Source organism: Talpa europaea, assembly GCF_964194135.1.
Source record: "Talpa europaea genome assembly, chromosome: 13".
Taxonomy (NCBI): Eukaryota; Metazoa; Chordata; class Mammalia; order Eulipotyphla; family Talpidae; genus Talpa; species Talpa europaea.
In genome coordinates, this window is record NC_140080.1 from 47992743 (window position 1) to 48006540 (window position 13798).

Below are 13798 nucleotides of genomic sequence, written 5' to 3' on the forward strand. Positions count from 1 at the left end.
GTTGTATGAATTAGAGAAAAGATTGGATCATGTATGGAACAAGTTAGTGGCTTAGTACCCAAATGCTGTACCAAACTCTTCAAATCTTGGATTTTCCATTTTCTAGATGTGTGACTTTAAATAAATTATTCCTCTTCTGCCTCAATAAATTATTCATCTTCTGCCTCAATTTTCTCATCTGGAAAAAATGAGTTTGTTTTTTTTTTTAAGGTTTATTTATTTATGCATACAGGAGCGGGGGCAGGGAGGCATTGAGAGGATTTATCAGAGACAGTGGGGACCAGAACAGACAGACTGGCTGAAATACACTGCTGAGAGTAGCAGTGGGCAAGACGGGAGAGGTCTGCTGTGCCATGTGGGTTGCTCCCTGGCCAGCTGGGGGTAAAAGTTGTGCTGCAGAGGCTGCTTAACCCCTTGTGCCACCAGGGAGGCCCTGGAAAAACGAATTTTAATAATATTGTTATATGGATTGATTTAATACATAAAAAGCTTAGAATATGCCTACCAAATAAGTGTTATGGGAATGGTAGCTATTATTAATATATTACAAATTCTCCTATAGAAAATCTCCCAGAATTTATATAGATTATCAAACCAAGTGAAAATTCATGATACAGAAAGCCCATAAGGATTAAAAGCATTACACAACACATGTCTCTATGAAGATGTGTTAAAAAAAAAAAAATTAGAGCTAACTTTTCCCCTTTGATTTTTCACTTTTTAGAGTGGTGAAACCAGAACAATATCTCACTTTCATTACACTACCTGGCCAGATTTTGGAGTCCCGGAATCACCAGCTTCATTTCTCAATTTCTTATTTAAAGTGAGAGAATCTGGTTCCCTGAATCCTGAACACGGGCCTGCAGTGGTTCACTGCAGTGCAGGCATTGGGCGATCAGGCACCTTTTCTCTGGTAGATACCTGTCTGGTTCTGGTAAGTGCTGCTTATGATCTCATTTTCGTTTTGTTGTCTTTTTAAATTGTTTCCATTGACAGAAGTAAGCTCTAATGTCAGTATCTTAGAACTGCTTTTGTTTTTGTTTTTTTCCACCCAACTTCAGCTGTTGTCTTTTGGAACCTAAAAATCTCATTTATGACTTTTGTAGGCCTTTCGTTTGTGATTTGGGGGATGCATCCAAGATAATCCTAGAGCTCTTCAGGAGAGCTGATTTTTTTTTTTTCTTGGTAGCTTTATGTTATAAAAATAATAGGTCTTTCCTTCCTGCTCCTTTATTTGTCAAATATAAATTGATATGTAATAATGAACTCCTTCCTCCTCAGATAAGCACTTCTCATATCTTAGTTTCCTTATTAACAAATTAGAATATTTAAAATATCTACTGTATTATTTTGCCACTCTGCCTATATCCATAGTGTACTTCAATCAAGAATTGGACTTTATATTAAAGTGAACTCTGACATGTTTAAAATTCTAGGGTCTGTTTTATTAATGATGCATATTAAAACTAGATTATGTATTTGTACCTATTCCTTGCCAAACATAGCTTCAGCAACATTTTTCTTTTTCACTTGGGGGTGGGAGTGTATGTTGGACATGATAGCACATCCGTGTTTCAGGACTGGTACAGTAAGTCAACAGTGTCATCATGAATCTGGGCTCTCCTTTCTTTCCTTCCTCTCTCTCTTCCTCCCTTCCCTTCTCCTCCCCTTACTTTTCCTCCCCTCCCTTTCTTTGCTCTACCATCTTGAGATAACTGCTACACATGGACATGAAGGCAAAGGGCACCAGGCAGAAAGATTTACTCCTATCAACACCTTCTCAAGAAATGAAAAATATGAACACTAATCCCAGTGGACTTATCCTTGTAGTAAGCCATAATATAAATCCAGGATTTTGACCAAATAGTAGCCAGGGTAAATGAGATTGCTATAATGGCTTGGAATCATTTGTGAATCAGCTGAAGGACCATAAAGTCCTCTATCTACTACTTGAAACAATTGAGATGTGGGGAGGATGGGTAACTTGGGATGGCTGTTTGGTTTACAACTGCAGTTATAATGTGTCCTTTTTATTGAGCATTATTGCAAAACTCGTAGCAATTTTCCTGATTTGCTTCTCTTTCCTGGACTCAACAAAAACTTGTATAATTTTTACATTTCTTGCAGATGGAAAAAGGAGATGATATTAATATTAAACAGCTGTTACTGAATATGAGAAAATATCGAATGGGACTTATTCAGACACCAGATCAACTCAAATTTTCTTATATGACTATAATAGAAGGAGCAAAGTATATAAAGGGAGATTCAAATATACAGGTAAACTTTTTTAGGGAAAAAATAATACTTATGTGTTAAATACAATAAATATAAAATAACTGCATTCCATTTAAGCACTTGTTTTCTCCCCCTCCCCTCCCACCGCCGCTTCCTTTTATATTAATGTTGTATTTCCAGCTGTTCATCATAAAATTATAACGTTTAAGCTCACTTCCTCATACATACATCAGCCTCATGTTAAATCCTACCTGTTCTTTAAAAGCTTTGCTGGAAACAAGATTTCATTAAAGTAGAATATTTATGTAAGGAAAGTTTAATTATTTAATCATTAAAATAAACCACAACATTTAGGCACTTTTCTCTCATTGAAAACATGACCTGGGATTATAGAATATTTCATTTAGACAATAGATACTTTATAACAATGAGCACCTTCAGTAAGTATGCCAGACAGAGTGAAATTCTAGTATTGGCTTGTTGGAAAAGTCATGACAAATTTTTGCTTGAAAAATATAGGAAAAATATGTCATGACTTTTCCAGCAACCCAATAGAATGTTATACTTCCTCTGGTTGATGGTTTTATTCACATAGGATTTTTTTTTTGGTTGTTATTTTAGTGTTTTTTTTTTTGTTTTTGTTTTTGTTTTAAATACAAGAACTGGGGTACAGGCCAGAGGCGCTGGAGGGTGAGGGGATTCACCAGAGACAGAGCAGGGGGTAGAACAGGCAGACGAACGGAGAACACTGCTGAAGGGTGTTACTGCTGTATATATTTTATTTTGCCTAGTGGTCCATTATGTAAATATCCAGTGGTTTTTTTTGTGTGTGTGTGTCAGCTGACTTACTTTATATAATTACCTCAAAGTTCCTCCATTTTTGCTATAAATGGCCAAATTCCATCTGTATTTATTGCTGAACAGTATTCCATAGTGTCAGAATACCACATTTTCTTGATCCATTTGTCTGTTGATAGACATCTAAGTTGTTTCTATATCCTAGTATTGTAAATAGTGCTTCAGTAAACACTGTGGAGCATGTAATTTTTTGCATTGATGATTTCATGTTGTTTGGATGGATGCTCAAGAGGCGGATTGCTGGGTTGTGTAGTGTCTCTGTTTTTAGTTTTGAAGATAAATGCAAATCTCTTTCATAATGGCTGGACTAGTTTATATTTCCAACAATATAATATGGTTCCTCTTTATCTCTGTCCTCTGCAGCACTTGTTATTGAAGGTCTTTTTAATGTTTGCCATGCTCACATCTGTGAGATGGCATCTCATTATAGTTTTGCCCTGTATGTCTTATTGGAAGTGAGTATGAACATTTTTTCATGTCTCTTGGTTTTCATGTCTACTGGATACCTTCTTCAATGAATTGTCTGCTTGTATCTGCTGCTCACTTATTAATTGGGCTGTTTGTTTTTCTGTTATGTTTTATATAACTCTTGCCAGTTATAATATTGTGTGACTATTTTCTTTCATTCAGTAGGATATCTTTTTTTTTTAATAAATTTTATATTCCCCATACAATTGCAACCCCCTTATTTTGACCCCAATCCCTTCCCTCCCTGCCCCCACCTCCCATAGAGTGTTTCTGGTTCATAGTTTTTTGTTGATTTTGATTTTCACTTTCTTACAGTTATTCATTTTCCTGGTCCCTTATTTAAGTTTTCTAGATTCCTGCTATGAGTGAGACCATCCAGTATTTTTCTTTTTCTTTCTGGCTTATTTCGCTGAGCATGATCCCTTCTAGCGCCATCCATGTTGCTGCAAATTGCATGTGTTCATCTTTTTTGAATGCTGAGTAATATTCCATGGTGTATATGTACCACAACTTCTTGATCCAGTCATCTATTTTTGGGCATTTGGGTTGTTTCCATAGCTTAGCTATTGTAAACAGTGCTGCTATAAACATAGGGGTGCTCTTTGGAATTGATGTTTCTGTGTCCTTTGGGTAAATACCTAGGAGTGGAATTGCTGGATCATATGGAAGCTCTATGTTTAGTAGGTCCAGAAATCTCCACACAGCTCTCCATAGTGGTTGGACCAGTTTGCACTCCTACCAACAGTACTGGAGAGTTCCTTTTTCTCCACATCCTCGCCAACATTTGTTGTTGCTAGTTATTTTAATATGTGCCATTCTCACTGGTGTAAGATGGTATCTCATGGTAGTTTTGATTTGCATTTCCCTGATTACAAGTGATGTTGGACATTTTTTCATATGCCTCTTGGCCATTTGCATTTCCTCTTTGGAGAAGTTTCTTTTTAGCTCTTCTGCCCATTTTTTGACTGGATTATTTTCTTTGTTGTTGTTGAGTCTCATCAGCTCTTTGCAGATTTTTGTGATCAGTCCTCTATCATTAGTGTTGTGTGCAAAAATGTTCTCCCAGTCGGTGGGGTTTCTCTTTGTTTTTGTTATTGTCTCTTTTGCTGTGCAGAAGCTCTTTAATTTGATGTAGTCCCAGCTGTTTATCTTTGCCTTCACTATCACTGCTTTGGGTGATGTGTCTGTAAAGATGTCTTTAATGTGCATATCACGTAGTGTTTCGCCTATATTTCCTTCTATGTATTTTATGGTTTCAGGTCTTATGTCTAGTTCTTTAATCCATTTTGAGTTGATTTTTGTGTATGGTGTGAGGTAGTGGTCAAGCTTCATTCTTTTGCATGTAGCGACCCAGTTTTCCCAGCACCATTTATTGAGCAAACTTTCTTTGGCCTTCTTTTGTTGTTATTCGTCCCTCTGAGGTTCTGGCTTTAGGATTCCTTGTAGTATTTTTTGGAGTGGGGGTTTAGTCGTAATGAAATTCCAGAGTTTTTGTTTGTCTGGGAAGGTCCTTATTCTTTCTTCATAGAGGAAGGAGAGCTTTGCGGGATAAAGTATTCTTGGTTGGCATCTGTTTTCTTGGAGTCTGTTGACTATGTCCGTCCACTCTCTCCTTGCCTGTAGTGTTTCTTCAGAGAAGTCTGATGTCAGCCTGATTGGTTTTCCTTTGAATGTAATCTGTTTCTTCCCTCTTGTCAGCTTCATTATTTTTCCTTATCCTGGATTCTTGGGAGCTTTACTATTATGTGTCTTGCTGTGTTTTTCCTTTCGTCGTGGAAGTTTGGTGTTCTTCTTGCTTCTTGTATATCAATTTTCAGCTCCTTCTTCGCATTTGGGAAGTTCTCTTCAATTATATCCATGAATATTTTCTCTGTTCCTACATCTCTGTCCTCTCCTTCTGGAATTCCTATAACTCTTATATTTCCTTTCCTCATGGAGTCAGATAGTTCCCGAAGTCTTTCTTCATTCTTTTTCCTTCGTACTTCTCTTTCCTTTTCTGTTTTGGTTCTTTTTATTTCTGTGTCTTCAAGAGTACTTACTCGCTCTTCCATTTCACCTATTCTGCTTTCATTGCTTTTCCCAGAGTTCTTTAGTTCCTCCATTAATTCTTTGATCTCCTGCATTTCTTTTACTTCCCTCTTTAGGGACTCAATTTCCTTATTCTGATCTATCACTTTTTTAATCATGGCAATTTTAAATTCTCTTTCTGGAAGGCTCAGAAGTTTTTCCAAGTTGCTGTCGTTGCAATCTGGGGAGTGGTTTTCTTTTTGTGGTGTGCTTCTTTCCTGAGGAGTTGTTAGGTTGCGTGTGGTTCTTCTACTCCCTACTGTCTGTTTTCTAATTTGTCGTATGCGTTGGGACACTGTGTTGCTCGGACTGACTGGCATCTTGGGTGAACTTCTCCGCTCCCCTCTGGCTCTTCCAGGAGCCATCTCTGTCTTCTGGGGGAGCTTTCTGCTGGTTTTAGGCAGTTTTTACTGAAGAAATGTCCCTGTTCTCAAATGGCGAAGCAGGATGCAGTCCCTCGCCTCCGGTTTCAGGCACACTCTTCTGCGCACCCGGTCTGCCCCGGATGTGGGTGCCTGCTCCCTCTGTGGGCTTAGACTGCTGGTCGGAAGGGGCCTGGCGTGGGCTAACTTCCCGGCTGGCCACTGGGTCCTCCAGAAGCCTTCTGCCCTTTTCAAGCAGTCTTAAGAAATTTCCTGTTCTATGGGGTGTTAGTGACTTTTTTTTCCTGGTCGCTAGGTGGCGCCAGAGATCTCTCCTATTGTCCTTGGGGGGCTGTTTTTCGCCTCCCCCCACCCCGTGGGTCAGGGAACAGAGCGGGAATGGTAGGGTACACCTCAACAGCTTTGGGGTGCTGTGTCTGCCCTGTGCCCCACCGTCGTGGAGAACCCACGCCCCGAATTTTTGTGCCCCGGGTCTCAGTTCAAAGCCCTCAGTTCCAGGACGCAGGCTGTAGCCCAGTTCAGTGGCGCGGGAATGGCGCCTTTTGCACCGCTCCAGTGCCTGGGCGCCTGGTTCCTGCTTACTCAGGGAGGTACCTTCACCTCAGTGAGGACCTCCGCGCGTCTCCCCGCAAGCCTAGGTCGCAGGCGCGGGTACCCTGGCAGCCGCGATCCAGGTCTGCATCAAGCGCGCCGCTTTTCCACGCAAGCTTACCGGCAGCCCGGGCTGTGTGCGCGTCTCCCGGGGTCTTTGTTCTTCTCTAATGGCGCCCGGAGCCGTTCGCTCACCGCCGCGGTGAATCCTGCAGGGTTCGCCTCAGTTCCCGTTCACGGGGTGTGGTGGCTGCAATAGTTCCTTTCCACTCACAGTCCCGCTTGCTGCGTCATTTGTTCTTGTTGGCCGTTTTGGTTTGTTGTTTTCCTCCTCTTTGCCGGTCGAAGAGTGCCGCCTCTGTCTAATGTACTATTGAATTTGGTTTATTAGTGTTGAGAATTTTCACATCCGAGTTCATCAGAGATACTTGTGCTTAGTTTTCTTTCTTATGATGTCTTTCTTTGGTATTTACTTATGTCCGGGGGTCTACAGGCTCTAACTGACAGTCCTTACCTCAGATGAGCTCTCTACACTGTATGTGTCTAGGACTGTGGGATGCCTCAAGCACCCCTTGAGGCAGGGGGTCTGTTCCAAGTGTCTTTCACTCATACTAATCCTTCTTCTGAGGTTCCAGGGCCTGGGTGCTTTAAACTCTGATCAGAAGGAGTAAACAGGTAAGAGTTTTTTTAGCAGTGTCACCAGGCTCAGGTTTTGCATAACACTGAAACCAGTCTTAGGGAGGAACCTGTATCTACAGGACCACAGATGAACCTCTTCCCACTCACAAGTTCCTCTAACCAAACCAAAGAATTTTACTCTTACCTTTTTCAGAGAGAAAGGGGAATACTTCCTAACACCCTCTGGCTCGGATTCTTTGATTGATTTCTAGAAGTATGGTGTCTGCCCTTGCCAGCCTCTGTCTTCTCCCCATGTTCAGCTGCTATTTTTACTCCTTTCAACCCTATCAATTTCTAGAGGTAGGCCCCCTCCATTTTTCACATTTTTCACTGGAGAGTTTGTGTGCCATACTCTCCAGTGCAGTTCCCAGTGTCTAATCCCCGATATATTTATAAACCCTTAAGTTACCACAAAGAAAAGTCTCAGTATCATTGCTACCCCTCCCTCTCTTGGGTTCAGTTGCCCCAGGATCATTCCAAGGAAAATATTTTTAATAAATTGAATTTTTTCCTACCCTCTCTGCTGTGTCGCTTTACCTCATCAAATTAATGTTCTTCCACTTGGCCTTCAGTGACTGTTGTTTTTGGTTGTATATTTTGTTGCATGTGTGGGGAAGAGGTGTCTTCAGTCTTCATCCATCTTGTCAGAACTCTTTCCTGCTATCTTCAATCATCAAGCTTTACTGTTACAAAGAACTAAAGTTACCTTGTTAATGTAAAAACCCCAAGTTGAATGAATACAACCTTAGCCCATATAAGTATCTCTTCTGACATCAAATGAAGGATGTTATAACAATTTATAAAAAGACTCTTTTTTTCTGTCTGTACATTTGCCTTCTCCTTTTAAAGTGCCTCTAATTTAAAGGGAAAGTATTTATAAGAAGGAAAAAAGTCCACTCTTTCTATTAAGCATGATGACAGCTCCTGAATCTTTTGTCTCTGAGAACTATCTGTTCCATAGCACCCAACCCATGTAATTCATTTTTCTCTGGTACTTTTTCTAAAGGGGAGTTCCACCTTCAATCTTAATTTAGGTTTATATGGGGCAAGTAGTATTTTCAGTATTGGACACATTTTTGTTAGGTTTTCTATGAAAATTCTGGCATATGTGCTTTGAAGTGGTTTAGAACCTGGCAGGGTAAAGGAGATAAACATGGAATTAATATTCACATTCTTGGCTTCTCCAGTCAGCAGTGACCAGCCCGGGCAGGTGATTGGAAATACCTGCCTGCTTATATGTCACAGGGAAAGCCAAGTTGAGTGAGTTTGCTGCCCAGAAACATGAAGCAATGACATTGGCTTTTTTTTCCCCCTTCGCTAGCATTAATTATCTCCACCCAACTAGTACTTTTCTTATTGACAGATTCTGAATTGATGCACATTCTGGAAGGTAGTCCACTGAGACTTGACTGTTGGCATCACCTTGTTGAGTTTTGCTCAAGTATAAAGCCAAGTTGTGATTAGACCTCAATGAAGAATGGAAACTAAAAATTGATCAGCATAAATTCTGAAACAGTGTAACATTGGTATATAAACAAGGGAAAGGAAGAAAAACGGATGCAGTCATCTAATGTGAAAACATCTTACTCTTATAGTCCCTTCTAGTAGTATTATGACTACTGGCAAAATACTCCCTATGGATATGATTTAAGTTCTATTAGGTCCTTGCTGAGGAGATTCAGTTCCACCCCATTTTTCAAATTATGTTCAGAGACTTCTTTCTCTGAGGTCTGCTTCCTCTCTAGCCTCATCTCTCAGGGTCAGTCTCTACATGTTCTTCCCCTTCTAGCCAGTTGTACCAAACTACTCACTGTCTTCCAAATACAACAAATTACAGAATTTCATATTCTCCGTTTTTTTTCAATCAACTATTTAAAACAAATTAGAGTTAAATTAACTGTTTCTTAATAATATCTGGGAAAGGTGAAATAATATCTGGACTGGCAAAAAGCCATTTTGTTTTTAATTCCTGTTGTATGATAGTGAGACAAATCAGAAATTAGTTTTATCAGTGTGTTGATGAATTTTCCAGAGATTTTTTTTTTTATTATTTTTATACAGAAAAACTAAGGTATAGACCAGCATTGCAGGGGGTGAAAGGATTCACCAGAGGCAGAGTGGGGAGCAGAACAGGTGGATTTAATGAAATAAACTGCTAAGGGGAACAGGGGGCAAGACAGGAGAGGTCTGCTGCGTCATGTGGCTTAGCTCCCGGCTGGGGTTCAAACTCAGGCCATATTGGTGATATCACTGAGACTTAATCCCTAGACCATCTGGGAGGCCCCTTCCAGGAATTTTTTAAAAATATATATAATACAAAAAATAAATAAATATGTATAATACAAACATTATTTTTAACAAAGTACCAAAGTACCTCCAGGCAATTAGTATTCTGTAAGTTCAAAAAATGTGCATTTTAATGTTATAGTGGTAGTGTTCAAGCACTAAGTTACAGAGTGCCTTATTCATTAGTTCCAAGACTCTGTTTACATGGCAGGATCTTCCAAGAGGTCCACTCCTATCTATATCAAGTCACCAATGACCCTAACTGCTACCTCCTCTACCACTCTCATTACTGGCAGAGAGATGGATGGTTGTGTTCCCAACCTTCAAAGGACTTGGAAAAGCAAGAGTCCCCTTGCCTGGGTTATACTTGCCTTCTCATACCCTGGACTGTACTTTTCAGTGCCTTCACCATTCAGGGGCCTAGATAGATATACTTTGCACCACTTCTTCCTCAGCCTCTCTCCCTTGGAATGGTGGCAGTGAGGGCAAAGGAAGTTAATTAACATTTGCTAGATCTGATGGTAGGCCCTTTCAGATGTCATCTCATTAATCACCACTACAGGCTCTGAGGTAGGTGAAGGCACTCCTGTTTAATAGATGTAGAAAATGGGATCTCTTAGTATAAATCTTGCCTTTTATTATCACTTATTTTGAAGTCCAGGCATGCTGGAAAAGTGTTCTCCTAGTCTGTTAGTGGACTGCTACTTATCTGGAGCTGCTAGTATACCTGGGATAAAGTCCTCTGGCACCATGGAGATCTCACCATTCGTTTCCATTGCCCTAGATAGTGGCAAGGAATTCAGAAACTTGATCAATTCAAGTGCTATCTTGGTCACTCCTTCTGGTGTTACAAACTTATAGATTGGGAGTCCAGCAAAATCTTAACTTTGGCAAAAATCTTTTTCTTGTGACTAATATTTTAGTGAGGACAGAGTGAGAGACTTGTCTCAAATGTTTACTACCTATATATTAATAAAATTTGTATACTGATATGCATAAATATTAAATGCTTTTTATTTTAAATTTAGAACTTTAAATACACATACTAGAAGAGGTGACTTTTTTTAATATTTTATTTTATATAATTCTTACATCATTTTTCATCTTTGCACAATGTCTTCATTTTCATTATGGTTATATTCCCCATACAATTGCACACCCCCCCCCCTTATTTTGACTCTAGTCCTTCCTTTCCCCACCCCTCCCTCTCCCCCCGCCCCCGTAGTGTGTCTCTGGTTTATAGTTGCTTGTAGATTTTGATTTTTACTTTGTATTGATAAGTCTTTCTCCTGGTCTCTTATTTAGGTTTTCTAAATTCCTGCTATGAGTAAGACCATCCGGTATTTTTCTTGTTCTTTCTGATTTATTTCACTAAGCATGATCCCTTCTAGATCCATCCATGTTGCTGCAAACTGCATGTGTTTATCTTTTTTGATTTCTGGGTAATATTCCATTATGTATATGTACCACATCTTCTTGATCCAGTCATCTGTTATTGGGCATTTGGGTTGTTTCCATAGCTTAGCTATTATTGTAAATAGTGCTGCTATAAAGATAGGCATGCAGGTGCCCTTTGGAATTACTGTTTCTGTGTCCTTTGGGTAAATACCTAGGAGTGGAATTGCTAGATCATATGGAAGCTCTATGTTTAGTAGTTCAAGAAATCTCCACACAGCTCTCCATAGTGGTTGGACCAGTTTGCACTCTCACCAGCAGTGCAGGAGAGTTCCTTTTTCTCCACAACCTCGCCAACATATGTTGTTGCTAGTTTTTTTAATATGTGCCATTCTCACTAGTGTAAGGTGGTATCTCATTGTAGTTTTGATTTGCATTTCCCTAATTACAAGTGATGTTGAACATTTTTTCATATGCCTGTTGACCATTTGCATTTCCTCTTCAGAGAAGTTTCTTTTTAGCTCTTCTGCCCATTTTTTGACAGGATTATTTTCTTTGTTTTTGTTGAGTCTCATCAGCTCTTTGTAGATTTTTGTGATCAGTCCTTTATCATTAGTGTTGTGTGCAAAAATGTTCTCCCAGTCGGTGGCGTTTCTCTTTGTTTTGATTATTGTCTCTTTTGCTGTGCAGAAGCTCTTTAATTTGATGTAGTCCCAGCTGTTTATCTTTGCCTTCACTATACTGCTTTGGGTGATGTCTGTAAAGATGTCTTTGATGTGCATATCATGTAGTGTTTTGCTTATACTTCTATATGTTTTATGGTTTCAGGTCTTATGTCTAGTTCTTTAATCTATTTTGAGTTGATTTTTGTGTATGGTGTGAGGTAGTGGTCAAGCTTCATTCTTTTGCATGTAGTGACCCAGTTTTCCCAGCACCATTTATTGAACAAACTTTCTTTGCTCCAGTGAGTATTCTTTGCTCCTTTGTCAAAGATTAGTTGACCATAAATCTGTGGGTATATATCTGGATTTTCTGTTTGATTCCATTGGTCTGTGTGTCTGTTCTTGTTCCAATACCATGCAGTTTTGATGATTATGGCTTTGTAATATAGTTTGAAGTCTGGGCGTGTGATGCCTCCATTCCCTTCTTTTTTTCAGAAGAGCTTTGGCTATTTGGGGTTTTTTGTGATTCCATATGAATTTCATCAATAATTGTTCTATTTCTTTGAAGAATGTCATTGAAATTTGTATTGGAATAGCATTGAATCTGTAGATTGCTTTTGGTAGGATGGCCATTTTGATAATGTTAATTCTTCCAATCCATGAGCAGGGGATGTCTTTCCATTTCTTTGTGTCTTCTTCTATTTCTTTTAACAGTGCTTTATAGTTTTCTTAGTATAGGTCCTTTATCTCCTTTGTTAGATTTATTCCCAAGTTTTTGATTTTTTTTTTGTTTCAATAATAAACGGGATTTTTTTTTTATTTTTTTCTTCAGATTTATTGTTTGTGTATAGGAAGGCTACTGATTTTTGCGTGTTAATTTTGTATCCTACCACTTCACTAAACTGATTGATTAGTTGAATTTGTTTTTCTGTGGAGTTTTTGGGGTTCTCTATGTATATTATCATATCTGCAAATAATGATAGTTTGACTTCTTCTTTTCCTATTTGGATTCCTTGAATGTCTTTCTCTTGTCTTATTGCTCTGGCTAGGACTTCCAGTACTATATTGAAAAGCAGTGGTGAGAGTGGACATCCTTGTCTTGTTCCAGATCTTAATGGAAATGCTTTCAGCTTTTCACCATTGGGAATGATACTGGCTGTTGGCTTGTCGTAATGGCTTTTATGATGTTGAGGTATGTTCCTTGTATCCCAAGAACTTCAAAGGCTTTTATCATGAATGGGTGTTGTACTTTGTCAAAAGCTTTCTTAGCATCTATTGATATTATCATATGGTTTTTATATTTCTTTTTGTTGATGTGTTGGGTGACGTTGATTGATTTTCAGATGTTGAACCATCCTTGTGTCCCTGGAATGAGTCCTACTTGGTCGTGGTGAATTATCTTATGGATCCATTGTTGGATTCCGATAGCTAAAATTTTATTGACGATTTTTGCATCAGTGTTCATTAAAGAGATTGGCCTGTAGTTTTCTTGTTTGGTGTTGTCCTTGTTCTGTTTGGGTATTAATGTAATGTTGGCTTCATAGAACGTGTTTGGTATTGTCCCTTCCTTCTCAGTTTTTTGGAAGAGTTTGTGAAGGATAGGCACTAATTCGTCTCTGAATGTTTGGTAGAATTCATTGTAAATCCGTCAGGTTCTGGGCTTTTGTTTTTAGGGAGTTTTTTGATTACCATTTCAATTTCGCTGATGTAATTGGTTTGTTTAGGTGTTCTGTTTCTTTATCTAGCTTTGGGTGATTGTAGAGTTGTAGGAATTAGTACATCTCTTGTAGATTGTTGAACTTGTTTGCATATACTTTTCATAGTAGTTTCTGATTATTCTTTTGATTTCTGCTGTGTCCGTTGTGATTTCTCCTCTTTCATTTGTGATCCTGTTTATTTGTGCTTTCTCCCGTTTTTCCTTTGTGAGCCTGGCTAGGGGGTTGTCTCTTTTATTTATTTTGTCGAAGAACCAGCTTTTGGCTTCATTGATCTTTTGGATTTTTTTTTTAGTTTCAATTTCATTTATTTCTGCTTTGGTTTTTATTATTTCTTCTACTGGTTTTAGGGGTTTTTTGTTGTTCTTTTTCTAGATCTTTGAGATTAGGTTGTTTCTTTGAGTTCTTTCTTGTTTCTTTATGTGAGCCTCTACTGCTATATATTTTCCTCTTATTA

At 38.8% G+C, this 13798-nt stretch overlaps 1 protein-coding gene across 3 annotated transcripts in view; it reads left to right on the forward strand.

Annotated features, from left to right (window-relative positions):
- PTPN2 (protein tyrosine phosphatase non-receptor type 2) overlaps positions 1-13798 on the forward strand; it is a gene marked incomplete at its 3' end in the record, with an annotated part of 92299 nt that overhangs the window by 64447 nt on the left and 14054 nt on the right. For all 3 annotated transcript variants that reach the window (XM_084252246.1, XM_084252247.1, XM_084252245.1), the window contains exons 6-7: positions 725-934; positions 2128-2280. In XM_084252246.1, coding sequence (XP_084108372.1) covers positions 725-934; positions 2128-2280 — 363 coding nt within the window. The remainder of the gene's footprint in view (positions 1-724; positions 935-2127; positions 2281-13798) is intronic.